Raw genomic sequence first — 27,752 nt, 5'->3', positions numbered from 1 at the left:
TAATAGATAAAATATCCCTGAACAATGTAGATAAAATGTGTAGGTACTGTAGGATTAGGAATATAAAAAAGATCATACTTTGGAAGTACAAATATATATATTTTTTTTTTAATTACGCAGGTAATAATGCAGTAATTAATAGCGGGAATAAACTGATGTGCTACTAAAATATTTTGCAAACTTTACTACAATGTAGCAAATAAACGAACTATTCTACAAAAAACCTTCATTAGCAGTGTTACAAATCAACTTATCTGCAGGTCATGGCAAAATAATTTAAAGCTAAAGCTTTTAAATAAAACCCAATTATTTAATGCTTTTGTAGTCGCAACTAACAAAGACAAATACGTATTACTTTTATTAAATTAAAAAGATTTTATGTACCAATATATGTTGAACAAAATTTTAGCAACAATTGTGAATTAAAACTGAATGAACAATGTTAATGTTATTTTTGGCATGTATATATTTTGTTTGAACATTTACATGCTGTAAAGATTTGAATTATGAATTTAAGTAACACATTGCATTTGGCCAATTAAACCTTAAAGTAAATAGACTTAACGTATGGCAAATTGTTTCTAATACTGCTAACTTTGCATTTGTTGCATGTATTTGAATGTTATTGTTATGTCATAATTTTTATTTAATATTATGCAGTCTTACCGTTTCGGCACTGTCTTCGGGATCTTTAAAAAAGCGACTTTCCTTCATTGCGCGCTGCGTGTTCTGAGTAAAACTTGGGTCCACCACTAAAACACTCTGACCCCCGAGTGTAGAAAACTTACAGTCACTCTTCCTCGAGTCAGTCGTCATGCACACTTCATAATTATAGCCGTGCGGCAGAGTTCCAGTGACTCCTGTGTCTGCGTAATGCGGTGGATAGTACGGAATAACAGGCAGATTGGACTGATAGAGGAAGCGAGATTGTCTCCATCTGTAGATTCTAACTGATATTATCACAACCACACAAGTGATGAATAGGAAAGAAACAGCGGCCAGTGCGAGAGCTAAATAAAAAGTTAAGCTGTCGTTATATTGTTTCTCATGCGTAAAGTCTGTGAACTCTGACAGCACTTCGGGAAAGCTGTCAGCCACAGCCACGTTAATGGAGACCGCAGCTGAGCGAGAGGGCTGTCCGTTATCCTCCACAACAACAGTGAGTTTTTGTTTGACAGCATCTTTATCAGTGACTTGTCGCACAGTTCTTATTTCTCCATTTTGTAAACCCACTTCAAACAGCGCTCTGTCTGGAGCTTTCTGGAGTTTATAGGAGAGCCAGGCATTCTGACCAGAGTCCACATCAACAGCCACCACTTTAGTGACCAGATATCCAACATCTGCAGCACGAGGCACAATCTCAGCCACCACTGAAGCGCCAGTCTGTACTGGATACAGAACCTGAGGAGCGTTGTCATTCTGGTCTTGGATTATAATATCCAAAGTCACATTAGTGCTGAGGGGCGGAGAGCCTCCATCTTGTGCTTTTACACAAACGCGAACACTTTTCATTTGCTCATAGTCGAAACCGCGCAGTGCGTGAACCACTCCACTGTCAGCATTTACTGATATAAAAGAGGAAACAGGGGATCCACCGACTGAAGTATCTTCTAGAAGATATGAAATACGAGCGTTCTGGTTCCAGTCATTATCTTTAGCGCTTAGAGTAAATATGGACAAACCAGGTAAATTGTTTTCTGTAATAAATGCAGTGTAAACACTCTTTTGAAACCTGGGTGGATTGTCATTAACATCTGATACTTTCAGATTCAAAGTTTTCTGACTGAATAGAGCAGGAGATCCTGAATCTGTAGCTGTGATTGTAATATTATATTCTGCCACACGCTCACGATCTAAAGCAGCATCAGTGACTAAAGTGTAATAATTCCGCAGTGAAGACTGTAGTTTAAATGGAGAATTTCGATCAACAGTACAGTCAACTTGGCCATTATCTCCTGCATCTACATCTTTTACGCTAAATATCGCGATGGTTGTACCAATACGTGCATCTTCAGCCACTGGACTTGAAAATGACATGACACTTACAACAGGTGCGTTGTCATTAACATCAATTAAGTCAATTATTACTTTAGCAGAATCGCCTAATCCGCCTTGATCCTTTGCTTCAATATCAAATTCATATTTCTTTGCTTTTTCGTAATCAAGCACACCATTAAGAGTAACAACACCGCTGCTTTCGTTCATTTTAAAAATCTCACCAATGACTTTCAAATTCCCAAAGCTATAATAAAATAATCCATTTGCACCACTGTCGGCATCACTTGCATTGACGTTGGTTATAAACGTTCCTTTGAGTGCATTTTCTGCTATTACTGCCCTGTAAACGGACTGGTTAAATACTGGCGCGTTGTCATTTGCATCTAGTACAGTGACCTCTATTTTCATATTACCAGATCTTTCTGGGTTTCCTCCATCGACTGCTGTGACAATAAGAGAAAGCAATGGCTGTTGTTCTCTGTCTAGAGGTTTCTGAAGCACCATTTCAGCACATTTAACCCCACTTGGTCGTGCATGCTCTTTCAAAACGAAATTATCATTCTGTGATATGACATACTTTTGTATACTATTCATACCCACATCAGGATCATCTGCGCTTCCCAATAAAAAACGAGCACCGGGGGCGGCCGATTCGCTTATTTCAAGATAAATTTCATCTTTAGGAAAAACTGGCGAATGATCGTTCACATCCAATATTTCCACCGTAACATGATGTAGCTCCATTGGATTATCGAGTATTATTTCAAACGTGAAGCTGCACGGAGTGGTTTCAGCGCAAAGCTGCTCTCGGTCAATTCTGTCCTTTACAACCAAAATCCCTTTGTCTGTTTTGAGCTCTACATACTCGGTGCTGTCGCCAGACACGATACGAGCTCGACCCGAGCGCAGTCTTTGAACATCCAGACCAAGATCATGAGCTATATTCCCGATAAGAGATCCTTTCTTCATTTCCTCTGGAACTGAATACCGAATCTGTGCGTTTGTCTTTAAGATTGAAAAAACGGCCATGATGAATAAGACCCTCCATGGATAAACACGATGCAATGATTGTCTTTGCGACTGTTGGCAATGACTATTTTTGTATACTCTAATCACAAACATCATTATAAATACAGTTTCCAAAATACAAAATGCTGATTATGTTTAGCAAACGAAATGTCCACAAATTAATCCAAGTCGGTTGATAGTGCACGTCTCCGTTTATCGACTCTTCTAGTCTCCTCCACAGACTCACAACCAGCATCAGCACAGCTGCGCAAACTACAAGCGTCCCTTACCATGCTTTTCTACAAACCAACAGCGGCCCTTAGAGTTGAGAACTAGAAACAACATTTCAAAACTCTAATTTCCTTCCATTGTTTTATCTTAAGTTAATTGATTTAATTGATTCCATAGTTGATAGCAAACAACACATTCGTTCAAAAAATTTATGCAAATAAATAAGCAACAACTCTCTAGTACAAACACAAAGGGTAGCAGAATAGATCGCCAAAAATAAAATGTGCTCACAACACTGTAAAAAATGCAGGGTTCCACACAATTCATTCATGTTGTCCCAATACAAATTGCTTAGATTAACTTAACAATTGTGACAAATTTATGTGAATTGAACATAAAAAAGAAAGTTTTGAAATGAAATGAAACGAAATCCCAATGAAATCTCAAGTATTGTGTTGTTTTAGCTCATTTTAAATAAGTAGTTTAAACCAGCAAAAAATTGTTTTGAGTGCATTTACTTACTCTCAAATGGTCCTAAATCTGTTTAATGCTATTTGCATGTTGAATAAAGTTTGAAACCGGTACAAGTAACATCCATATTGTAGGAAAAAATAAATATTGTTGAAGTCATTGGCTACAGGTCCGGTATCCAACATTCTTCAAAATATCTTCTTGTTGTGTAAACGGAAGAGAGAAACTCAAACATATTTGGACCAAATAGAGGGTAAAAATATATATTTTCTCTTCTTAAACTATACCTTAAAACCTAAAAAGTAATTTAAGGCAGAGTTATCAGCTTATTTAAGTCGATTAAGCTTAAAGCATTTAATGCCTAAGCAAAACATTCATCGTCTATAACATAAGTTGTTTTTGCATTAAGCGTGAAATAACCATAAAATACTGTATTAAACTTGATTAATGTTTATTCATTAAAAATCTGAGATTGTGCATCAGTTTAACTGACTTTTATTATGAACAAATTATAGCCTAAAGGCAACTAGAACGATTAAAAACTTTATTACACTTTAAAATGCCGGGTTGTTTCAGTATAATTGTGGGTAAATATGGAGAACCAACCAATCCGTCGAGGTTATGTTTCGAAGGAAATAAAAATAAAAAAAACTCAAGGATTGGGCGTGTCCACATTTCCAACTAGTATTAAACAAACCAACATGTTTCAGAATGTACGTGTAGACATTAAACCCATGATAAAAATGCGAGAATGCGCACTCATATAGTTGTTATGTGAGCGAATACATTTACATACGATAACCTATTCAACTTTATAGAAACATTTTATAAATTTAACACCGTCTAATATTTTTAAATTACTATTTTCACTTGCAATTTAAATATGACATAGCATATAACAATTTTATTAATGCTCAATCTTACCATTTCAGGGCAATCGGAATCTTCTAAGAACTTTTTTTCCTTCATTGCGCGCTGCATCGTCTCAGTGAAACTTGGGTCCACCACTAAAACACTCTGACCCCCGAGTGTAGAAAACCTACAGTCACTCTTCCTCGAGTCAGTCGTCATGCACACTTCATAATTATAGCCGTGCGGCAGAGTTCCAGTGACTCCTGTGTCTGCGTAATGCGGTGGATAGTACGGAATAACAGGCAGATTGGACTGACAGAGGAAGCGAGATTGTCTCCATCTGTAGATTTTAACTGATATTATCACAACCACACAAGTGATGAATAGGAAAGAAACAGCGGCCAGAGACAAAACTAAATAAAAAGTTAAGCTGTCGTTATATTGTTTCTCATGCGTAAAGTCTGTGAACTCTGACAGCACTTCGGGAAAGCTGTCAGCCACAGCCACGTTAATGGAGACCACAGCTGAGCGAGAGGGCTGTCCGTTATCCTCCACAACAACAGTGAGTTTTTGTTTGACAGCATCTTTATCAGTGACTTGTCGCACAGTTCTTATTTCTCCATTCTGTAAACCCACTTCAAACAGCGCTCTGTCTGGACCTTTCTGGAGTTTATAGGAGAGCCAGGCATTCTGACCAGAGTCCACATCAACAGCCACCACTTTAGTGACCAGATATCCAACATCTGCAGCACGAGGCACAATCTCAGCCACCACTGAAGCGCCAGTCTGTACTGGATACAGAACCTGAGGAGCGTTGTCATTCTGGTCTTGAATATTGATGGATATTGTTACTTCAGAGCTCAGTGGCGGGGATCCTCCATCTCGAGCTGTCACGTTAAAGGAAAACGATTTTAACTGTTCAAAATCAAAAGATTTTACAGCATGAACCGTTCCAGTAAGAGCATCTACAGACACGAGTGAACTTAGCGGTGCACCGCGTATATCTTCATCCTTCAGGAAGTAAGATAACTGCGCGTTGGGACCCCAGTCAGCATCATTTGCTTTAACAGTCAGTATAGTTACGCCAGGGGAATTATTTTCATTAACAAATGTTTTATATTCATCTGAGCCGAATTTGGGCGGGTTATCATTGACATCTGATATTTTAACATTAAGTGTTTTGTTAGAGTGTCGCGCTGGACTTCCTTGGTCCGATACCAAGATCGTTATGTTATATTCAGTAACAGTTTCTCGATCAAGCATATCATCAGTTATTAAACTGTAATATTCTGAGAATGATGACTCTATTTTAAAAGGAATATTTTGATTTATTGAGCAATGAACAAGGCCATTTTTGCCCGAATCCGCATCTTCTACATTAATAACAGCTACTGTTGTTCCCACTGGAGAATTTTCAGCAATAGTGTTTGAGAAGGACATCAGCTGTATAGTTGGAGAGTTATCATTTTCATCAATTACATCTATAACAATTTTGCAAGTATCAGACAAACCTCCTTTATCTACGGCATTAATATTTAGATGATAACTATTTTGCGACTCATAATCTAAATTTGCAAGAAGTATAATCTCACCTGTTTCTGTGTTTATCTTAAATATCTCCCTTGCTTCCTTGCTAGCAAGAGCAAAGGAGTATGAAACATAACCATTAACGCCTTCATCGGCATCAGCAGCGCTAACAGTACCCATGACAGTACCAGCAGGTGAATTTTCTCTAACCTCAGTTTTAAATACTGACTGTTTACACACCGGGGCATTGTCATTAGCGTCAAGAATAGTAACGTGTATTTTTACAGTGCCTGATTTCTGAGGTGATCCACCATCGGCTGCTACAAGAACCAATTTAATCTCATCGCGCTCCTCTCGATCTAGTTCTCGTTGTAAAATCATCTCAATGTATTTATTTCCATCAGTCAGACTGTGCACCTCCAGTTTAAAATTGTCAGTTGGGTGTAGTTTATAGCTTTGTATTCCATTTAGACCTACGTCTGTATCCATAGCACTATCCAAAGGGAATCGAGCACCTAAAACTGCATTTTCTGCTATTTTCAAATTTACACTTTCTTTCGGAAATAACGGAGAATTATCGTTGATGTCTTGTACCTCAACCGTAACTCGATGCAGCTGGATTGGGTTTTCAACGATGAGATCAAAACTGAAGCTACACGGCGTCGTTTGCTTACAGAGCTCCTCGCGATCTATCCTTTCTTTAACTACTAGAGTCCCTTTGTCTCTGCTCAGGTCGACATACTGTCGTCCACCCTTTGTTACAACACGAGCTTTTCCAGATATCAGTCTACTTATCTCTATTCCAAGATCCTTGGCGATGTTTCCAACGAATGATCCCTCCGGCATTTCCTCCGGGATGGAGTATCTCGCATTGCAATAAACGACGTCCATTCCGTACAAGCAGAGGATGAAAAAAACAACCTGCCATTTTGAATGCGTAAAAATCATTCGTGGATTCTGTGTATTGCTCCACAACAGTAAAAACGCCATCGTGATAAGCAGTCGTCAACTGAAGCGAGATTAAGTGCAATACAACAATAAGAGTCCAAATCCTATATATGCATATTGCAGGTTCTTTCAATCCAAAAAGGCTACATATGCCCAACCTACAAGCGTGTCAGACTAAGAGACTGGAAATACAAACTACTGAGCAAATATAGGCTCTTTATTCAGATGTGGGCTAACAGCGGCACTCAGAGCTTTACACCTGCAAATACAAGCCTCCCTCTTTCCATTCTTGTTAAACGTCATGAGTTTTCACCAAAACAACAAAAGCAAGAGCAAGAATAATTAACAACAACGACAACAACAAGAACAATAACAAGAAAGTAAATGCGTTTTGTTTAAATATGTCACTGAGTCAGTCAGATCCGTCAAAAACATGCAACAGGAGGAATTTCAGCAATATCGGAATGAACAGCGCCCTTTTTCAGCACAGTGATTTTATGTGTGATACCCATACAACATATATTTTTTTTATAGTGTAAATTTACATATTAAAGTACACTTAGAATTCTTTTCTGAAACAGCTGGCCTATCATTCTATTTTAAAATGGACAATTTAAAAATGCAGAAAGTAAAAATATATGATTAAATGAAAACAAATCCATTGTAAAATGTTGTATTTATTTGTTTTTCAGAATTATTACTATTATTATTTAATTATATTATTACTATTATTATTATTTATTAATATTATTTTCATCATTTTAATTAATTGAATCATGCGATGCTCTTACCATTTCGTTCAGTTCAGAGTTTTCAAGAATGTTCTTTTCCTTCATTGCGCGCTGCATCGTCTCGGTGAAACTGGGGTCCACCACTAAAACACTTTGACCCCCGAGTGTAGAAAACTTACAGTCACTCTTCCTCGAGTCAGTCGTCATGCACACTTCATAATTATAGCCGTGCGGCAGAGTTCCAGTGACTCCTGTGTCTGCGTAATGCGGTGGATAGTACGGAATAACAGGCAGATTGGACTGATAGAGGAAGCGAGATTGTCTCCATCTGTAGATTTTAACTGATATTATCACAACCACACAAATGATGAATAGGAAAGAAACAGCGGCCAGAGCCAGAACTAAATAAAAAGTTAAGCTGTCGTTATATTGTTTCTCATGCGTAAAGTCTGTGAACTCTGACAGCACTTCAGGAAAGCTGTCAGCCACAGCCACGTTAATGGAGATCACAGCTGAGCGAGAGGGCTGTCCGTTATCCTCCACAACAACAGTGAGTTTTTGTTTGACAGCATCTTTATCAGTGACTTGTCGCACAGTTCTTATTTCTCCATTCTGTAAACCCACTTCAAACAGCGCTCTGTCTGGACCTTTCTGGAGTTTATAGGAGAGCCAGGCATTCTGACCAGAGTCCACATCAACAGCCACCACTTTAGTGACCAGATATCCAACATCTGCAGCACGAGGCACAATCTCAGCCACCACTGAAGCGCCAGTCTGTACTGGATACAGAACCTGAGGAGCGTTGTCATTCTGGTCTTGAATATTGATGGATATTGTTACTTCAGAGCTCAGTGGCGGGGATCCTCCATCTCGAGCTGTCACGTTAAAAGAAAACGATTTTAACTGTTCAAAATCAAAAGATTTTACAGCATGAACCGTTCCAGTAAGAGCATCTACAGACACGAGTGAACTTAGCGGTGCACCGCGTATATCTTCATCCTTCAGGAAGTAAGATAACTGCGCGTTGGGACCCCAGTCAGCATCATTTGCTTTAACAGTCAGTATAGTCACGCCAGGGGAATTATTTTCATTAACAAATGTTTTGTATTCATCTGAGCCGAATTTGGGCGGGTTATCATTTACATCTGATATTTTAACATTAAGTGTTTTGTTAGAGTGTCGCGCTGGACTTCCTTGGTCCGATACCAAGATCGTTATGTTATATTCAGTAACAGTTTCTCGATCAAGCATATCATCAGTTATTAAACTGTAATATTCTGAGAATGATGACTCTATTTTAAAAGGAATATTTTGATTTATTGAGCAATGAACAAGGCCATTTTTACCCGAATCCGCATCCTCTACATTAATAACAGCTACTGTTGTTCCCACTGGGGAATTTTCAGCAATAGTGTTTGAGAAGGACATCAGCTGTATAGTTGGAGAGTTGTCATTTTCATCAGTTACATCTATTATAAATTTGCAAGTATCTGACAAACCCCATTTATCTTTTGCATTAATGTTTAATTGGTAACTATTTTGAGATTCGTAATCCAAATGAGCAAGAAGTGTAACCTCGCCTGTTTCTGAGTTTATATTAAATAGTTCTCTTTCTTCTTTGCTAGCAAGAGCAAAGTAATAAGAAACATGGCCATTAACACCTTCATCGGCATCAGCAGCGCTAACAGTACCCATGACAGTACCAGCAGGTGAATTTTCTCTAACCTCAGTTTTAAATACTGACTGTTTACACACCGGGGCATTGTCATTAGCGTCAAGAATAGTAACGTGTATTTTTACAGTGCCTGATTTCTGAGGTAATCCACCATCAGTTGCCAGAAGAACTAATTTAATCTCATCACGCTCCTCTCGATCTAGTTCTCGTTGTAAAATCATCTCAATGTATTTATTTCCATCAGTCAGACTGTGCACCTCCAGTTTAAAATTGTCAGTTGGGTGTAGTTTATAGCTCTGTATTCCATTTAGACCTACGTCTGTATCCATGGCGCGATCCAAAGAAAAGCGAGCACCTAAAACTGCGTTTTCGGTTATGTTCAAAATAACACTATCTTTCGGAAATAAGGGAGCATTATCGTTGATGTCTTGTACCTCAACCGTAACTCGATGCAGCTGGATTGGGTTTTCAACGATGAGATCAAAACTGAAGCTACACGGCGTCGTTTGCTTACAGAGCTCCTCGCGATCTATCCTTTCTTTAACTACTAGAGTCCCTTTGTCTCTGCTCAGGTCGACATACTGTCGTCCACTCTTTGTTACAACACGAGCTTTTCCAGATATCAGTCTACTTATCTCTATTCCAAGATCCTTGGCGATGTTTCCAACAAACGATCCCTCCGGCATTTCCTCCGGGATGGAGTATCTCACATTGCAATAAACGACGTCCATTCCGTACAAGCAGAGGATGAAAAAAACAACCTGCCATTTTGAATGCGTAAAAATCATTCGTGGATTGTGTGAATTGCTCCACAACAATATGAACGGCATCATGATAAGCAGTCGTCAAATAAAGCGAGATTAAGTGCAATAATACATTAAAAGGCCAAACAAGATGTATGCATATTGCAATCCAGGTCCTTTCAATCCATGAAAAAAGCTACATATGCCCAACCCACAAGCACTTCAGAATAAGAGACTAGAAATACAGACTACCGAGCAAATAGGCTCTTTACTCAGATGTTAGTCAACAGCGGCACTCAGAGCTTTAAACTTGCAAATACAAGCCTCCGTGACTCCATTCTTGTTAAACGTCATGAGATTTACCAAAACAACAAAAACAAGAGCAAGAACGAAACCAACAACAACAATAATAATAAAGAAAACTGCGTTTTGTTAAAATATGTCATAGTCACCGTCAATTTCGTCAAAAACATGAAACAGGAAGAATTCGTTAACCTTTTCAGCAGTGATTTTATGCGTGATACCAACACAACATATATTTTTATAGTGTGATTTTACAGAATAGAGTACACTTTGAATTCTTTTCTGAAACAGGTGCCCTATCATTTTATTTTAAAATTGAAAATTTAAAAACAACATGTAGAAAGCAAAAATATATATGATTAAATTGGAATAAAGACATTGCAAATTGTTGTATTTAATTGTTTTTGATAATTATTCCTATTATTATATATTTTTATCATTATTATTATTATCAATGTCATCATTTTTATTAATCGAATTATGCAATGCTCTTACCATTTCGTGTAGTTCAGAGTTTTCAAGAATGTTCTTTTCCTTCATTGCGCGCTGCATCGTCTCAGTGAAACTGGGGTCCACCACTAAAACACTTTGACCCCCGAGTGTAGAAAACTTACAGTCACTCTTCCTCGAGTCAGTCGTCATGCACACTTCATAATTATAGCCGTGCGGCAGAGTTCCAGTGACTCCTGTGTCTGCGTAATGCGGTGGATAGTACGGAATAACAGGCAGATTGGACTGATAGAGGAAGCGAGATTGTCTCCATCTGTAGATTTTAACTGATATTATCACAACCACACAAGTGATGAACAGGAAAGAAACAGCGGCCAGAGACAGAACTAAATAAAAAGTTAAGCTGTCGTTATATTGTTTCTCATGCGTGAAGTCTGTGAACTCTGACAGCACTTCGGGAAAGCTGTCAGCCACAGCCACGTTAATGGAGACCACAGCTGAGCGAGAGGGCTGTCCGTTATCCTCCACAACAACAGTGAGTTTTTGTTTGACAGCATCTTTATCAGTCACTTGTCGCACAGTTCTTATTTCTCCATTCTGTAAGCCCACTTCAAACAGCGCTCTGTCTGGACCTTTCTGGAGTTTATAGGAGAGCCAGGCATTCTGACCAGAGTCCACATCAACAGCCACCACTTTAGTGACCAGATATCCAACATCTGCAGCACGAGGCACAATCTCAGCCACCACTGAAGCGCCAGTCTGTACTGGATACAGAACCTGAGGAGCGTTGTCATTCTGGTCTTGAATATTGATGGATATTGTTACTTCAGAGCTCAGTGGCGGGGATCCTCCATCTCGAGCTGTCACGTTAAAGGAAAACGATTTTAACTGTTCAAAATCAAAAGATTTTACTGCATGAACCGTTCCAGTAAGAGCATCTACAGACACGAGTGAACTTAGCGGTGCACCGCGTATATCTTCATCCTTCAGGAAGTAAGATAACTGCGCGTTGGGACCCCAGTCAGCATCATTTGCTTTAACAGTCAGTATAGTCACGCCAGGGGAATTATTTTCATTAACAAATGTTTTATATTCATCTGAGCCGAATTTGGGCGGGTTATCATTGACATCTGATATTTTAACATTAAGTGTTTTGTTAGAGTGTCGCGCTGGACTTCCTTGGTCCGATACCAAGATCGTTATGTTATATTCAGTAACAGTTTCTCGATCAAGCATATCATCAGTTATCAAACTGTAATATTCTGAGAATGATGACTCTATTTTAAAAGGAATATTTTGATTTATTGAGCAATGAACAAGGCCATTTTTGCCCGAATCCGCATCCTCTACATTAATAACAGCTACTGTTGTTCCCACTGGGGAATTTTCAGCAATAGTGTTTGAGAAGGACATCAGCTGTATAGTCGGAGAGTTATCATTTTCATCAGTAACATCTATAACAAATTTGCATGTGTCAGCCAGACCTCCTTTATCCTTAGCTTTAATGTTTAATTGATAGCTGTTTTGAGATTCATAGTCTAAATGATCAAGAAGTATTATCTCACCTGTTTCTGTGTTTATATCAAAAAGTTCCCTTGCTTCCTTGCTAGCAACAGCAAATGAATAAGAAACATGGCCATTAACGCCTTCATCAGCATCAGCAGCGCTAACAGTACCTATAATAGTACCAGCAGGTGAATTTTCTCTAACCTCAGTTTTAAATACTGGCTGTTTACATGATGGGGCATTATCATTAATATCAAGAATAGTAACGTGTATTTTTACAGTGCCTGATTTCTGAGGTGATCCACCATCGGCTGCTACAAGAACCAATTTAATCTCATCGCGCTTTTCTCGATCTAGTTCTCGTTGTAAAATCATCTCAATGTATTTATTTCCATCAGTCAGACTGTGCACCTCCAGTTTAAAATTATCAGTTGGGTGAAGTTTGTAGCTCTGTACACTATTTAGTCCTACGTCTGTATCTATTGCGCTGTCCAAAGGGAACCTGGTACCAGAAATGCAGTTTTCGCTTATTTCCAAATTAACACTTTCTTTCGGAAATAAGGGAGCATTATCGTTGATGTCTTGTACCTCAACCGTAACTCGATGCAGCTGGATTGGGTTTTCAACGATGAGATCAAAACTGAAGCTACACGGCGTCGTTTGCTTACAGAGCTCCTCGCGATCTATCCTTTCTTTAACTACTAGAGTCCCTTTGTCTCTGCTCAGGTCGACATACTGTCGTCCACCCTTTGTTACGACACGAGCTTTTCCAGATATCAGTCTACTTATCTCTATTCCAAGATCCTTGGCGATGTTTCCAACGAATGATCCCTCCGTCATTTCCTCCGGAATGGAATATCTCACATTGCAATAAACGACGTCCATTCCGTACAAGCAGAGGATGAAAAAAACAATCTGCCATTTTGAATGTGTAAAAGTCTTCCATTGATTGTTTGTATTGCTCGCAAAAATTAAGAGAGCCATCTGAGCTCTGTTGTCAAATTAAGTTGCAACAAAAACGAAAATGAAAAATCCCAGTTTTCCTAGAGCACATTCACGTCCTTATCGTCAGAAAAATGCCACGTATATGCCCAGCCTAACGTGTCTGTAAATGCACCGGCAATTGTAGACCACTGAGCAAACAGGCGCTCTAGTCAGACGTTAATCAACAGCGGCACTCAGAGACTTAAAATTGAAAATACAAGACCTGAAGCCTCAATGCAGCTGTTCTAGCCAAACGTACAAAGTACGTATAGCAGTTCTACGAAAACATAACTAAACAACTTAATTGTGTTGACTCAATTGTGAGCTACAACTTGTTTTATCAGTAACAGACTATGGCCATTTCAGCACCACGGGAATGAACAGCACCCGCCAAAACAATACAGTATACAATTCCACTTTCAGACTCAATGGACTATGAATCATTGAAAGTAAATGAACGAACGAACGATCAAAAGAAACGAACGAATGAATGAATGAAAATATCAGCAGAGAAAAACATTTGGAACATTGTGTTTTTCTTATTCAATTATGGTATACTTTTTTGCAATTTTGCATTGTTTTGACAACATATATTTGGCAGTCACCTAAGAAACTAACAATGCATTGAATGTACAGATTTGACAGTTTCTTTCCTTCCATGAAGGCAGCACCAGCAATGATTAAAACAAATCTTAATACTTTAACCTTATTTATTAGCTATATCTGTTAAACACATTTCCTTTAATAGTCTTTTAAATTTCATCAACAGGATTTTCAGATTCAATTACAAAATAAGTCATTGGAATCATGCATCAAAAACATGTAACTCAGTTAGAGTAAATAAAATGTTGTTTTTTTTCCTTACCTGTAGAAGAATATCCAGTATTGGTTCATAGATAAGAGCATGAAAGAAAAGAAAAACAAGATTGAAAAGGTTAAGACTATTTACAGTAAACCGTCATAAAAGACACACATTTGTCAAATTTTAAGCCTTTTGGTTTTTTTTTTAAGATGGAAAGATTATAAAACATGTAACAAATACCTGTTACCTAGACTAGAAACAATATAGCGACTTTATAGTTAATACTGTTTTGTAATGTTTTGCAAGTATAGTCTAAATCTAGACGCAAGGTATTTCTAAGTGTTTCATCTGCAAACTCAACCAGAGACCCCATGCTCAAATTTTCTTAAGACATACAAACGAAAATACGTGCATTATACTCTATACATTTTCATTGCTATTTATGTTTGCCTTCGTTGCTATTTTGTAGCAGTTTGGTGTCAAATTCTGACTGTTTTCACACCTTTGCATTGTAGTCAAATTATAGAATGGTAAAAAAATAACATCAGAAGGATAGCAGAAGTATTTAATTTTATGGAGAAAGGTATTTTAGAAAAATCAGTTAAAATCAACCACTTGCCACTACTTAATGTTTTAGCAAACTGTCATACAACGACTTTTAAAAGGTTTAGTCTTTTTTATGTTTAGTCTTTTGTTTTATATTTATATATACAGAGCAGCATATATAAGTACACCCCTCACAAGTCTATCTTTTAAGTTCATATTTTTAATAGGAAGCTATACAATATTATATTTGTGCATACATTAGATTAGTCAGTACTGAAGCCAAGTTTGGAGCTTATCTGACAAAATAACTTACAATAATGGTCCAAAAACTAGTACACCCAAACTTATATGATTTGGAAACATATTAAATACAAATTTAAAAAAGGGGAAAAATTAAGAAAAGTAAAAAAAAAAAATTTTTTTTTGCAATATTTTGCTTAAATTGTATTGTATTATCTTTCAAGTTCTAAATAAGTTTGGTGACTATAATTAATTAAAAATAAATATATCTGTTTATTTTTTTCCAATTTCTGTTTAACGGAGATATTTTTTTTTCAACACATTTCTAAGCATAATAGTTTTAATAACTAAATTCTAATAACTGATTTCTTTTATCTATGCCATGATGACAGTAAATAATGTTTTACTAGACATTCTTCAAGACACTTCTATACAGCTTAAAGTGACATTTAAAAGCTTAGCTAGGTTAATTAGGTTAACTACAGGATATGGTAATTAGACAAGTTACTGTATAATGATGGTTTGTTCTGTAAGAAATATATAGCTTAAAGGGGCTAATACTTTTAACTGCCTTATACTTATATCTAAATATATACTTTACTGACTATTATTATTACTCCAGTGATAATAATTTTATAGGGATCATTGTGGTAAAAGATTCACATTTTAGATCACTCACAAAAACAGAAAACAAAGTCAAAACTTGAATAAAGTCAAATCTAAGTTGCATTACAAAAGTAAAAATACAGTAAGAATACTGTATGCATTATGTAAACACCAATGCAATCCTTGTTTAGAGAAATGTATTATTTGATTTATAATTGGAATGAAAACTGATATACAGTATGTTTATATGATATATATTTTTTAATGTCTTAGCACATAGTAACAGTTCTTTTAAAACCACATTGTCTTGAAGAATTTCACTTTTTTTTTAGATGAAATGGTTTGTATGTGTATACTTTATTGTCCCATTACTGGGAAATCTGTCTTGGACATACGTGATATAGTCAGACAACACCTTACAATACAATAAATTAAACATCAATTTGCACATAAAATATACCAACACCCTGCATTAAGTTACTTCTCTTCACAAATGAGTTATAAATAATAATAAAAGAAGAATAAAATACTCTTATTTACTCTAAATACCTTTACCTTATGCAAAAATTAAAGCCTTGATAAGACCAACATAACAGATTGCCTACATGAACACCTAACTATGTTTGTGAGGAAACCTGTTCAATACATATAATGTAAAATACTAAAGGACTGTGAACCCCACAGATTTTTTATCAAAGATCATTTCAACAGCCCTTGTTCTATTTAAAATTACAAATCCCCATCCCACAATACTTCCGATAATCAGTGCAAAGAAGTTTAATTCATGAGCAGTAAACTCAATATTGCTGTGTCATTCAAAAAAGTAATAAACAAATAATTATCCTGATCTGAGACACATGAACAGAATAGGTTAGCTAGCACAGCTCTGCGGTTCTCCTGTGTTAGTAATTCTTTCTGCAGAACAGCAATTAATGACCCTTGTTGTGTACGATCAGTAAAAAATGAATTAAACAGTTTTATATGAGGGATTTACTTTCAGTGCCAGTTTCTTAAGTAAAATCTTACTAAACAGCAAACTAAAATCAATAATAAGTAAACATGCACATGCTGGGGTATCCTCTAACTGTTTATTTACCAAATGAGAAATACAATTAATGACATTCTCAGTCCATCCAGTTTAAAAAAAAAAAGGCAGAAATTCAGTCAGCGACCATAGATTTATTTTTGCACATATACCTTTAAATATTGTACAAACAAATGATCTTTGATCTGTGTTACATATAATAAAGTATAAATCAATTGTTTTATCTAATGGAGCCTCAAATTTAAGAAAGAAATCATTAAGAGCATTGATTCCACCATTGTGGAGGATAGTAGCATCTGTGTGCAAGTCCAATATAAACTATATAACCAATATAAAAAGCTAGCTGATGTTGTGCTGCCACTTCTTTTGTTTAAAAGTAACTGTGTAGTTACAAATACAGTGAAAATCTGTTTGCTAATTATACATACATACATGAACACATTAGTGCATTGAATGACTTTACGTTTTTGTGAGCTAAACTAGAATTTTGTTAACTAAGCATTGTATCAGTTGATATAATATGGTTATTTTCTGTAAATTTAAACAGTCCTATAAAACTTCTGTATTTTTACAGAAAAATCCTGGCAACCCCTGCTGGTATTTTTCAGTAAATTTAATGGATTTTTTTAGCAGTGTAAATAAATTAAAGCTAAATTATAAATGTTGTGTTGATTGAACTAAACAACATAACCTTACCTTTATGTAACTAACTTAAGTTCACTCAAATAAATATTCTTTCTTTAAGGTAACTTAACTCGGTTACGTGGAACCTGTTGACATAAAAAAAGTTAATTAAAGCCAACATATAATTTTTTTGAGTGCATATTAGTAACTACTTTCATAGCGCCCCAAAGTTTCCTACCATTTCCAGAAATATATATTTGTTCTGTGAAGTCTATGGTTTTTCCTAGCCTTCTTTAACAAAATATTGTTATTGATTTATTCAATTTTATTTTATTTAATAACCCAAATTTAATACAGTTTTCAGCTTGCGTCCCAATAATTGTTCTCAATAATAAGATCTGTCCTCTATATCCATATCATGAAACATTCCACACATACAAACAAAACAACCATTTAAAAATGTAACACTTGCAGCAGACTAAAATAAGACTGTCATTTTCTGTGCGTCTGTCTATTTTAAAAGAGTTCTATAAGTGTGAAGTGATTCAAGTGAATAGCATTATGATTACAGTTCGCCAAAGGAGGCGTGCTTCAAGTGAGTTCATGGTTCTTTATTTCCCTTGTTTTTATCAGTATCTGACAAAGCACCTCATTAAAGGTTTGCTGGAACCTGACCATCTTTTTACAAAGCTTGTCAGCACTCTCTCAACATGCAAGTTCATTCTTTCTTAATTGTCTTTACATTTTAACTATAAAATGTAACATTTCTTCTTGCAATCTTTTTTTATTTCCGTTTTTAGGACCTTGTAATCAGATCTTTTGATTTATACATTAATTCATGATTAATTGTGCATTTGTTAAGCGTTGTTTCATGCATATTAGTGCATTTTGTTTCTTAATCATTTCTACTGTTACAACTATATCACATACTGTCCATTTGTACTACTTTTGATCTTCATCAGCATATTATTTTTTACCTAAACAACTAGAAGAGACACCCTCTAACTTTAAACTACTTTCTGTATACTAGAAGCTATGAAATTGTATATCATCTTCAGAGAGAAAAACAATACATATGCCCAACCAAACGCGTTTTCATTTAAAATCAAAATACACTCACTCACAACAATTCACATACAGGCAGTACAGAGGATTGTTAAGACTTTTCACTGCAACTTAGCCTTTACTGCTCAAGATTCATGTCTTTCTTTTGACTTCTTTATGTATGCATTTATTCATGTTTATTGTTAGTTTATTTATTTTCCTTTCGCTTAGTCTCTAATTTATCAGAGGTCGCCACAGCGAAATAAACCGCCAACTTATCCAGCATATGTTTAAAGCAGTGGATGCCCTTCCAGTCACAGCCCAGGCCAGTACTAGGAAACACCCATACACTCTCGCCTTCACACACACACACAAAAACACTACAGCCAATTTAGTTAATCCAATTCACCTGTATTGCATGTCTTTGGGCTGTGGGGGAAACCAGAGCACCCAGAAAAAAAACCCACACGCACATGGGGAAAACATACAAACTCTACGCAGAAATGCCAATTGGATTTAAACCAGCGACCTTCCTGCTATGAGTTGACAGTGCTAACCAATGAGCCACCATGCCACCTATAATAATGCTAATATTAATGAAAATATAACCCTTTTTAAGGTATCATATAGCATTAAAATATATATCTTTATGGATCCTGAGGAAAAGGTTTTTATTCAACATCAAAATGTGTTCTACTATAATTACAAGTTTAGAGCTGTTTTTCCTTAGAGTATTTATGACAATATGAGAAAATATCATTGAATAGTATTCATACCTCTTCTGCCTCTTCTGTGTTAATAAGAGTTACAACATGTGCTCCAAATGAATCACTTTGAACTGATTTCAGACTCCCACCAGCCTGAAGTGTGTTTTCATTATACGAGCTCACAAACTTAAAGTCACTGGTGCGCGAGCCTGTTGTCAGATACGCGTCATGATTGTAAGAGCTGCGGATAGTTCCTGCTCCATCCACATCTGCATAGTTTGGAGGCAGATAGGCGCTGGGAACAGCAACTGCTCCATCAAACAACAGTCTGGGCTTTCTCCTGTGACAAAACTTCACTGCCAACATCATTATGATGAACGTCAGGAAGAAAGTGCAGACGGAAACTAATGCAATGATCAAGTATGAGGTTAATTCAGAGTTGTTGTCCTCATAGCTCATATCTTTAAGTTCAGGAACTTCAGAAAGATTATCAGAAATCAGTAAATTCACAACGCATGTTGTAGACAAAGATGGCTGGCCATTATCCTTCACTGAAATAACAAGATTCTGCTTCATATTGTCAGATTCAGAAATGTCTCGTTGAGTTTTGATTTCTCCACTATGGAGACCAATAGTGAAAAGTCCCGGATCAGTAGATTTCAAGATCTGAAAGGACAGCCATGCATTCTGTCCAGAGTCAGCATCTACAGCAATCACCTTTGACACCAGAGAGCCTGAGAGAGTCGCTTTAGGGACCATTTCAGTCATTAAAGTCTTTCCATCAGGAACAGGGTATAATATCTGTGGAGAGTTATCATTCTCATCCGTTATGAAGACTTTGACAGTCACGTTACTGCTGAGTGGAGGAGAACCATTGTCTCTGGCAACAACTTTGACACTGAAGTTTCTGAACTGCTCATAGTCAAATGATCTCACAGTATGAATCACTCCTGTATCTCCATTAATAGAGAGAAATGAGGACACTGGGACTCCACTGACTTCACTGGGTACCAGAGAGTACAGTACAGTCCCGTTCTGTCTCCAGTCTGGGTCATTTGCACTGACAGAACAAACAGAAGTGCCTACTTTGTTATTTTCATTTATATATGCACTGTAGGCCTGTTGCTCAAATACAGGAGGATTGTCATTCACATCTGAGACAAATAAATGGATTGTCATGGAGGTGGATAATGGTGGAGATCCCCCATCCGTGGCTGTGATGGTAATGTTGTAATCAGATTCTTTCTCTCTGTCTAGAGCTTTTGTCGTTACTAGAGAGAAATAGTTTTTAACAGATGGGTTCAGTTTGAAAGGAACATTTTGCTGAACAGAACAACGAATCTGACGGTTTTCTCCCGAGTCTTTGTCTTGAACATTAATGATTCCCACCTCAGCTCCTGGCTCAGAGTTTTCAGGTATCGGGTTATTCAAAGATTTAAGAATGATTCTCGGAGGATTATCATTAACATCGGTTATATCTATGATAACTGTTGCAGTCGATGCTAATCCAGAGCCATCTTGAGCATGGATTCCAATTTCATAGTTTTTCTCACTTTCATAATCGATTTTTTCAGTTACCAGAATTTGTCCTGTTTTCTTATCAATGGAAAATTGTTTTGAAGCTTTGTCTGATATCCTGCTGAATTCATACGTCACTTCTCCGTTTGGACCTTCATCAGCATCAGTGGCGCTCACTCTGATTATTTCTGTTCCTGAAGGTGTGTTTTCAGCCAGAGTGACCTTATAGACAGGTTGATCAAACACTGGCACATTATCATTAGCATCTAGAACAGTGATGTGTATGACAGCAGTGCCAGACCTCTGCGGTGAACCACCATCAGTAGCTGTGAGTATCAGATCCATCTCTTTCTGCTGTTCACGATCCAACTCCTTTTCCAACACGAGTTCAGCATATTTTCCTCCATATGCAGTGTCATGCACATTTAAATAAAAATGATTGTTTTTCTCCAGCAAATAGCCATTTACGGCGTTACGCCCAATGTCTGAATCATGTGCCTCATGCAAACGGAATCGCTGGCCTTTATCTGCTGATTCTGTGATTTCAAAGTTAATGCGCTCATTTGGAAATCGAGGCGCGTTGTCATTTATATCCTGAATTTGAAATATTATACGGTGCACATCAAGAGGGTTTTCCAGGACGAGCTCGTAATTGAGAAAGCAGGACATTCTAGATCCACAAAGCTCCTCTCGGTCTATGGTCTCTGCTACGATTAAATCACCAGTTTTCATATTAATATCACAGTACCGTTTACTGATGTCCTCCGTGTCTATCCGAGATTTACGAGCAGACAGTTGTTTTACATCGATCCCGAGATCTTTGGCAATATTTCCAATTACATACTGGCTCTTCGTTTCTTCCGGAATATTGTAGTTTAGATCAGCACAGACGGTTATCGGAAGAAGCAAAATGACAGCAACAAAACACGCAAAGAAACGACCCCAAAATAAGGCGTATTCCATTTTTGTTGCAGCTTTAGCAATAATTTGCTCTTTGAATAATATCCCAGTATTTTGATCAGCGTCGACTGATGGTTATTCCATTTTTTGCAGCGTTTTTTCAAGCAGACAGAGCTTATGTCCTCCCATTAATGTGGGAGGAGAGACGCATCTGTCTTGGTGAATAGCGACACTCTGAGTATGTTTTGATCACTGCAACATCATTTGATGAATTAGAGACAGAATCAACAGAGTTATTTTACTAATTATGCGCTGTTTTGCATTGTTTAATTCAGATGGAATTGTTTTCATGATTGCATGCACAGAAGGCTGAAGTATATAGACGCTGTTCAGATATGTGGTGCTGAAACCAGATGTACGGAAGTGTTAGATTATAGAAAATACTATGAAATCTAAAAAATAAAAATGAATGAGGAAATGCGATTCTTTATTAAAGGGGTTGAATTTTTGTCACGCCAAAACATATTTATTTTATTTTATATTTATTTTAATTATTTATCTATTTTTATTTTAGCAATTTTTTAGTTAACTGAAACACCGTAGTTTTTACGATTAATATTACAGTGATAAAATACCTTAAAACAAAAGGAACCAAGAACTAAACCGCATGGAACAGCTAAAGGTGGACGAGATTAAATGCACAAGTGTAATTATGGTTTAGACAATTAGCAGATAACGAGACTGAAAATTTAAGAAAATTTCCAGAAAGAAAATTAAATGAAGAGAACGAATGTCCATATATTAGTCATTATTATTATTATTATTATTATTATTATTATTATTATTATTTCTTAACAATAGTTTATGCCTTAATCCGTTATATTTTAAGTTGTTAAAAGTATGCAAAACAAGTATGATATGAGAAAAAAGTTGAAGTCGGATCTGGATCTGTTTAAATAATCTAGCTGAAGAGTATTTACAGATACGGTGAAATTTGGGAAGCAAAACAAAACATTAAAAACGTAAAAATAATATAGATTTTTCATATTTAAATGAAGTATTTGCATAAATGTCCCAAATAAAAGTATGTTTTATGAATAACAAAGATATTAATTTATGTAATGAAATGGAATTTAAAAGACTTGAATTGGCAGACAAATCAGGAAACAGTAAAATAAGGTCAAGATTATATCAAATCAGGAGGGATCAGAAAATTGCAGTTGAATTTGACCAATGTAATTTCAGTCTACGAATGATGTTAAAACGCATTAAAAAAAAGAGAACATAAAATCGAACAGAATGAATGTCTTTTAAATTAATTGATTAACCAAGAAAGGCATTACTGAAGTATGTGAAATCTTTCAACAATGTGCAATAAACGGACACAAAAAGAGAACAAAAGAAAGACCAGTACATTTAAAACTCTCTTACCTCAACTTTATCTCCTGTTACGTCTAGAGTTATTATGCTTGAGCCGAAATGAATATTGTGTTCCTTATTCAGAGTCCCGCTGGCCGGAAGTGTGTTTTCATTATACGAGCTCACAAACTTAAAGTCACTGGTGCGCGAGCCTGTTGTCAGATACGCGTCATAATTGTAAGAGCTGCGGAGAGTTCCTGCTCCATCCACATCTGCATAGTTTGGAGGCAGATAGGCGCTGGGAACAGCAACTGCTCCATCAAACAACAGTCTGGGCTTTCTCCTGTGACAAAACTTCACTGCCAACATCAGTATGATGAACGTCAGGAAGAAAGTGCAGACGGAAACTAATGCAATGATCAAGTATGAGGTTAATTTAGAGTTGTTGTCCTCATAGCTCATATCTTTAAGTTCAGGAACTTCAGAAAGATTATCAGAAATCAGTAAATTCACAACACATGTTGTAGACAAAGATGGCTGGGCGTTATCCTTCACTGAAATAACAAGATTCTGCTTCATATTGTCAGATTCAGAAATGTCTCGTTGAGTTTTGATCTCTCCACTATGGAGACCAATAGTGAAAAGTCCCGGATCAGTAGATTTCAAGATCTGATAGGACAGCCATGCATTCTGTCCAGAGTCAGCATCTACAGCAATCACCTTTGACACCAGAGAGCCTGAGAGAGTCGCTTTAGGGACCATTTCAGTCATTAAAGTCTTTCCATCAGGAACAGGGTATAATATCTGTGGAGAGTTATCATTCTCATCCGTTATGAAGACTTTGACAGTCACGTTACTGCTGAGTGGAGGAGAACCATTATCTCTGGCAACAACTTTGACACTGAAGTTTCTGAACTGCTCATAGTCAAATGATCTCACAGCATGAATCACTCCTGTATCTCCATTAATGGAGAGAAATGAGGACACTGGGACTCCACTGACTTCACTGGGTACCAGAGAGTACAGTACAGTCCCGTTCTGTCTCCAGTCTGGGTCATTTGCACTGACAGAACAAACTGAAGTGTCTGCTTTGTTATTTTCATTTATATATGCACTGTAGGCCTGTTGCTCAAATACAGGAGGATTGTCATTCACATCTGAGACAAATAAATGGATTGTCATGGAGGTGGATAATGGTGGAGATCCCCCATCAGTGGCTGTGATGGTAATGTTGTAATCAGATTCTTTCTCTCTGTCTAGAGCTTTTGTCGTTACTAGAGAGAAATAGTTTTTAACAGATGGGTTCAGTTTGAAAGGAACATTTTGCTGAACAGAACAACGAATCTGACGGTTTTCTCCCGAGTCTTTGTCTTGAACGTTAATGATTCCCACCTCAGCTCCTGGCTCAGAGTTTTCAGGTATCGGGTTATTCAAAGATTTAAGAATGATTCTCGGAGGATTATCATTAACATCGGTTATATCTATGATAACTTTAGCAATTGATGCTAACCCAGAGGCGTCTTTAGCTTGAATTCCGAGCTCATAGTTCTTTTCAGATTCATAATCAATTTCCCCTTTTACCAAAATTTGTCCTGTTGTCTTATCAATCGAAAATAACTTAGCAGTTTTGTCTGATATCCTGCTGAATTCATATGTCACTTCTCCGTTTGGACCTTCATCAGCATCAGTGGCGCTCACTCTGATTATATCTGTTCCTGAAGGTGTGTTTTCAGCCAGAGTGACCTTATAGATAGGTTGATCAAACACTGGCACATTATCATTAGCATCTAGAACAGTGATGTGTATGACAGCAGTGCCAGACCTCTGCGGTAAACCACCATCAGTAGCTGTGAGTATCAGATCCATCTCTTTCTGCTGTTCACGATCCAACTCCTTTTCCAACACGAGTTCGGCATATTTTTCCTCATCCGCAGTTTGTACGGTCAGTACAAAATGTTCATTTTTCTCCAGAGAATAGTCATTGATAGAGTTTTTCCCGATGTCTGAATCATGTGCCTCATCCAAACGGAATCGCTGGCCTTTTACTGCTGATTCTCTTATTTCAAAGTTAATGCGCTCATTTGGAAATCGAGGTGTGTTGTCATTTATATCCTGAATTTGAAATATTATACGGTGCACATCAAGAGGGTTTTCCAGGACAAGCTCGTAATTAAGAATGCAGGACATTCTAGATCCACAAAGCTCTTCTCGGTCTATGGTCTCTGCCACAAATAAATCACCAGTATTTGGATTAATATCACAGTACCGTTTACTGCTGTCCTCCGGGTCTATTCGAGCTTTACGTGCAGACAATTGTTTAACATCCATCTTGAAATCCTTGGCTATGTTTGCAATCACGTAGTGACGCTTCGTTTCTTCGGGAATATTGTAGCTCAGATCTGCAGACGCGATTTTCAGAATAAATAGAAGGAGAGCCACGAAAAACGCAAAGAAAGAGATTGGGTATAATCTCCGGTTCATTTTGGATGATTTAATATTCCAACTACCCCAAAAGGTTCTTAAATGAATGAAAACCTATTCCAGTAAGTTAACATGTGTCGACGGACGATTACTCCATTTTATGTAGCGTTTATTCTGTCACACAGAGCTTCTATTCCACCTTAGGTGTGGGAGGAGAGAACCGTTAATCTACAGTCTTAGTGAATAGCGACACTCTGAGTATTTTTCTGTTCATTGCATTATTCTTTTATTGTCAAGACAACATATATGGATCAATTTTTATTTGAGTTTGACACTGTATAAATACCTATAACCATTTTCATACGTTTATAGGCAATATTTTTATAATCACTTTGAAATGTTTACGCATACAATGATTAAGTACAAAATACATCACTGGCGCTGTCCAGGCTTGTGGTGCTGAAACTAGAAGACCTCACAAACACAAACAAAGGCAGTTAAGTAACTTCATAACTATTAAATAACCAAGCAAAACAATTTTAAATAAATGAAGGAATGTAATTTACTGCATTAATCAAAAAGTTTTACACTAAGTTATATTTTCAATGTATTGTCACTTTTAAATGGGTGAAATTTATAACACGTTTAGACCATCTACTCTAGAATTTTACCAAAGAACTACGTTTGTTTTAGATTAAATCAGCAACAGAAAATAGCTACCAAAGAGGAAAAATGCTAAAAAAAAAAAAAAAAAAAAGAGTATTGCACAAATTCAGGTAAAATAATAGCTAGTTTTAATACATTTCTAAACAAAATTGGAGGTCACATTTTAAACGCAATCAAAGAATAACAAAGGTAAAATTTATTTAAAAACTGACTTTTATATTGTTTTAACCTGATTCATTTATTATTAAAGGTATGCAAGAACTCTAGTCGTTTAACATAAAAATGGCGTCCTACTACTGTTGTCAATCTAAATTAAACTTTTAGATTTTTTATTGTAATGTAATAATATGCACCTTTTGTAAAGCTGCTTTGGAACAATAACTATTATAAAAAAACGCTATACAAATAAGCTTGGATTGAAATAGCTTTAATAAATAGGAGCAAATATAATTCACAAAGAAGTCAGTATGAAAAATAAGAACAAACTAGAAAGATGATAATGGTTCATACAAATATATAACACCAATTGGAGGAATTCTTAAAAAAAGAAAAGGATGACCCCTAAGGCTTTTTAACAGGCAATACCTTACAGCGATGTATAGTGATATTATTAATGCAATAATTAAAAAATATGAAACCAGTGGTGAAACATGAAATGTAATACAAATAAACTAACCATGTCTTAGCTTATTTTTATTTTCTTTAACGTCTAGTGTTATCATGCTTGAGCCAAACTAAATGTTATGGTGCTTATTCAGAGTCCCACCAGCAGGAAGTGTATTTTCATTATACGAGCTCATAAACTTACACTGCACATATAAAACGGCAGCTTCTGAACACACAGTCGCATCCTCCATAAATGTTTTTTAAGGGATTTAACTATAATAACAGGAGCATTACCATTTACATCAATGATGACCATACTTTAGAAGTAGCTGCTAGAACAGCGCCATCTCTTGCTTTAACCCGGATCTCAAATGAGAGAGTGCCTTCAAAATATAATAATCCTTTAATATAATAATCCTTTAATATAATTTAATCCTTTATATATATATATATATATATATATATATATATATATATATATATATATATATATATATATATATATATATATATATATATATATATATATATATATATATTGCTTTCAACGCCATATGACTTAATTTATAAGAAACATCTTCGTTTGCTTCTTCATCAGCATCAATAACACTGACAACAACCAGAGCTGAATCTAACGGAAGATTTTCAGGGACACTCACTTCATATACTGACTGGGGAAAAAAAGATTTCTTATCAATAATGTCCAAAATATTTATTTGTATAACTTTGTGATTTAGTACAACATATAGCACTGGCGCTGTCCAGGCGTGTGGTGCTGAAACTAGAAGACCTCACAAACACACACAAAAAAAAAAACATTAAAGTAACTTCAAAACTATGAAATAAACAAGTAAAACAATTTTAACTAAATGAAAGAATGTTATACACAGAGACTAGCCGAAAAGAAAATTACTTAATTAATTTTATTCACCGCATTAATCAAAAGGTTTTACACTATATTTTCTACATATTGTCGCATTTAAATGAGTGAAGTTTAAAACACTTTTAGACCATACTCTAGAATTTTACCAAAGAACTACGTTTGTTTTTAGATTAAATCAGCAATAGAAAATAGCTGAATGTCCAAAATATTAATTTGTATAGCCTGATTTCTGAGGATTGTTCCTATCAGAAGCTGTCAAAATATTAGAATGTTTGTCTTGTTTTTTACGATCCAGTTCATGATCTAACACAATTTCTTCGTATCGCACAGTTTCCGCATTTGTTTTTACTGCTAAACT

General features: G+C 36.3%; 4 protein-coding genes and 2 long non-coding RNA genes across 19 annotated transcripts in view; 2 read left to right on the top strand and 4 right to left on the bottom strand.

Annotated features, from left to right (window-relative positions):
* The window catches only part of pcdh1gb2 (protocadherin 1 gamma b 2), a 132,577-nt gene extending 122,289 nt beyond the window's left edge, over positions 1–10,288 (bottom strand). Inside the window, 1 exon segment of the mRNA NM_001012658.3 lies at positions 7,827–10,288. Coding sequence (NP_001012676.3) covers positions 7,827–10,274 — 2,448 coding nt within the window. The 5' untranslated portion in view covers positions 10,275–10,288.
* pcdh1g3 (protocadherin 1 gamma 3) overlaps positions 1–21,602 on the bottom strand; it is a 143,891-nt gene extending 122,289 nt beyond the window's left edge. The window contains 1 exon segment of the mRNA NM_001023577.2: positions 19,111–21,602. Coding sequence (NP_001018871.2) covers positions 19,111–21,522 — 2,412 coding nt within the window. The 5' untranslated portion in view covers positions 21,523–21,602.
* Positions 1–25,401, bottom strand: part of pcdh1g2 (protocadherin 1 gamma 2) — a 147,690-nt gene extending 122,289 nt beyond the window's left edge. The window contains 1 exon segment of the mRNA NM_001023578.2: positions 22,891–25,401. Coding sequence (NP_001018872.2) covers positions 22,891–25,299 — 2,409 coding nt within the window. The 5' untranslated portion in view covers positions 25,300–25,401.
* LOC141376355 (uncharacterized) overlaps positions 1–27,752 on the top strand; it is a 974,232-nt gene that overhangs the window by 370,576 nt on the left and 575,904 nt on the right. The gene's annotated exons all lie outside the window — the stretch shown is intronic.
* The window catches only part of LOC141376356 (uncharacterized), a 259,480-nt gene that overhangs the window by 140,096 nt on the left and 91,632 nt on the right, over positions 1–27,752 (top strand). The window lies entirely within an intron of this gene.
* The window catches only part of pcdh1g1 (protocadherin 1 gamma 1), a 153,508-nt gene that overhangs the window by 122,289 nt on the left and 3,467 nt on the right, over positions 1–27,752 (bottom strand).

Source organism: Danio rerio, chromosome 10 (genome assembly GCF_049306965.1).
Source record: "Danio rerio strain Tuebingen ecotype United States chromosome 10, GRCz12tu, whole genome shotgun sequence".
In the NCBI taxonomy this organism is placed as follows: Eukaryota; Metazoa; Chordata; class Actinopteri; order Cypriniformes; family Danionidae; genus Danio; species Danio rerio.
This window is presented reverse-complemented; position numbering and strand designations above follow the sequence as displayed.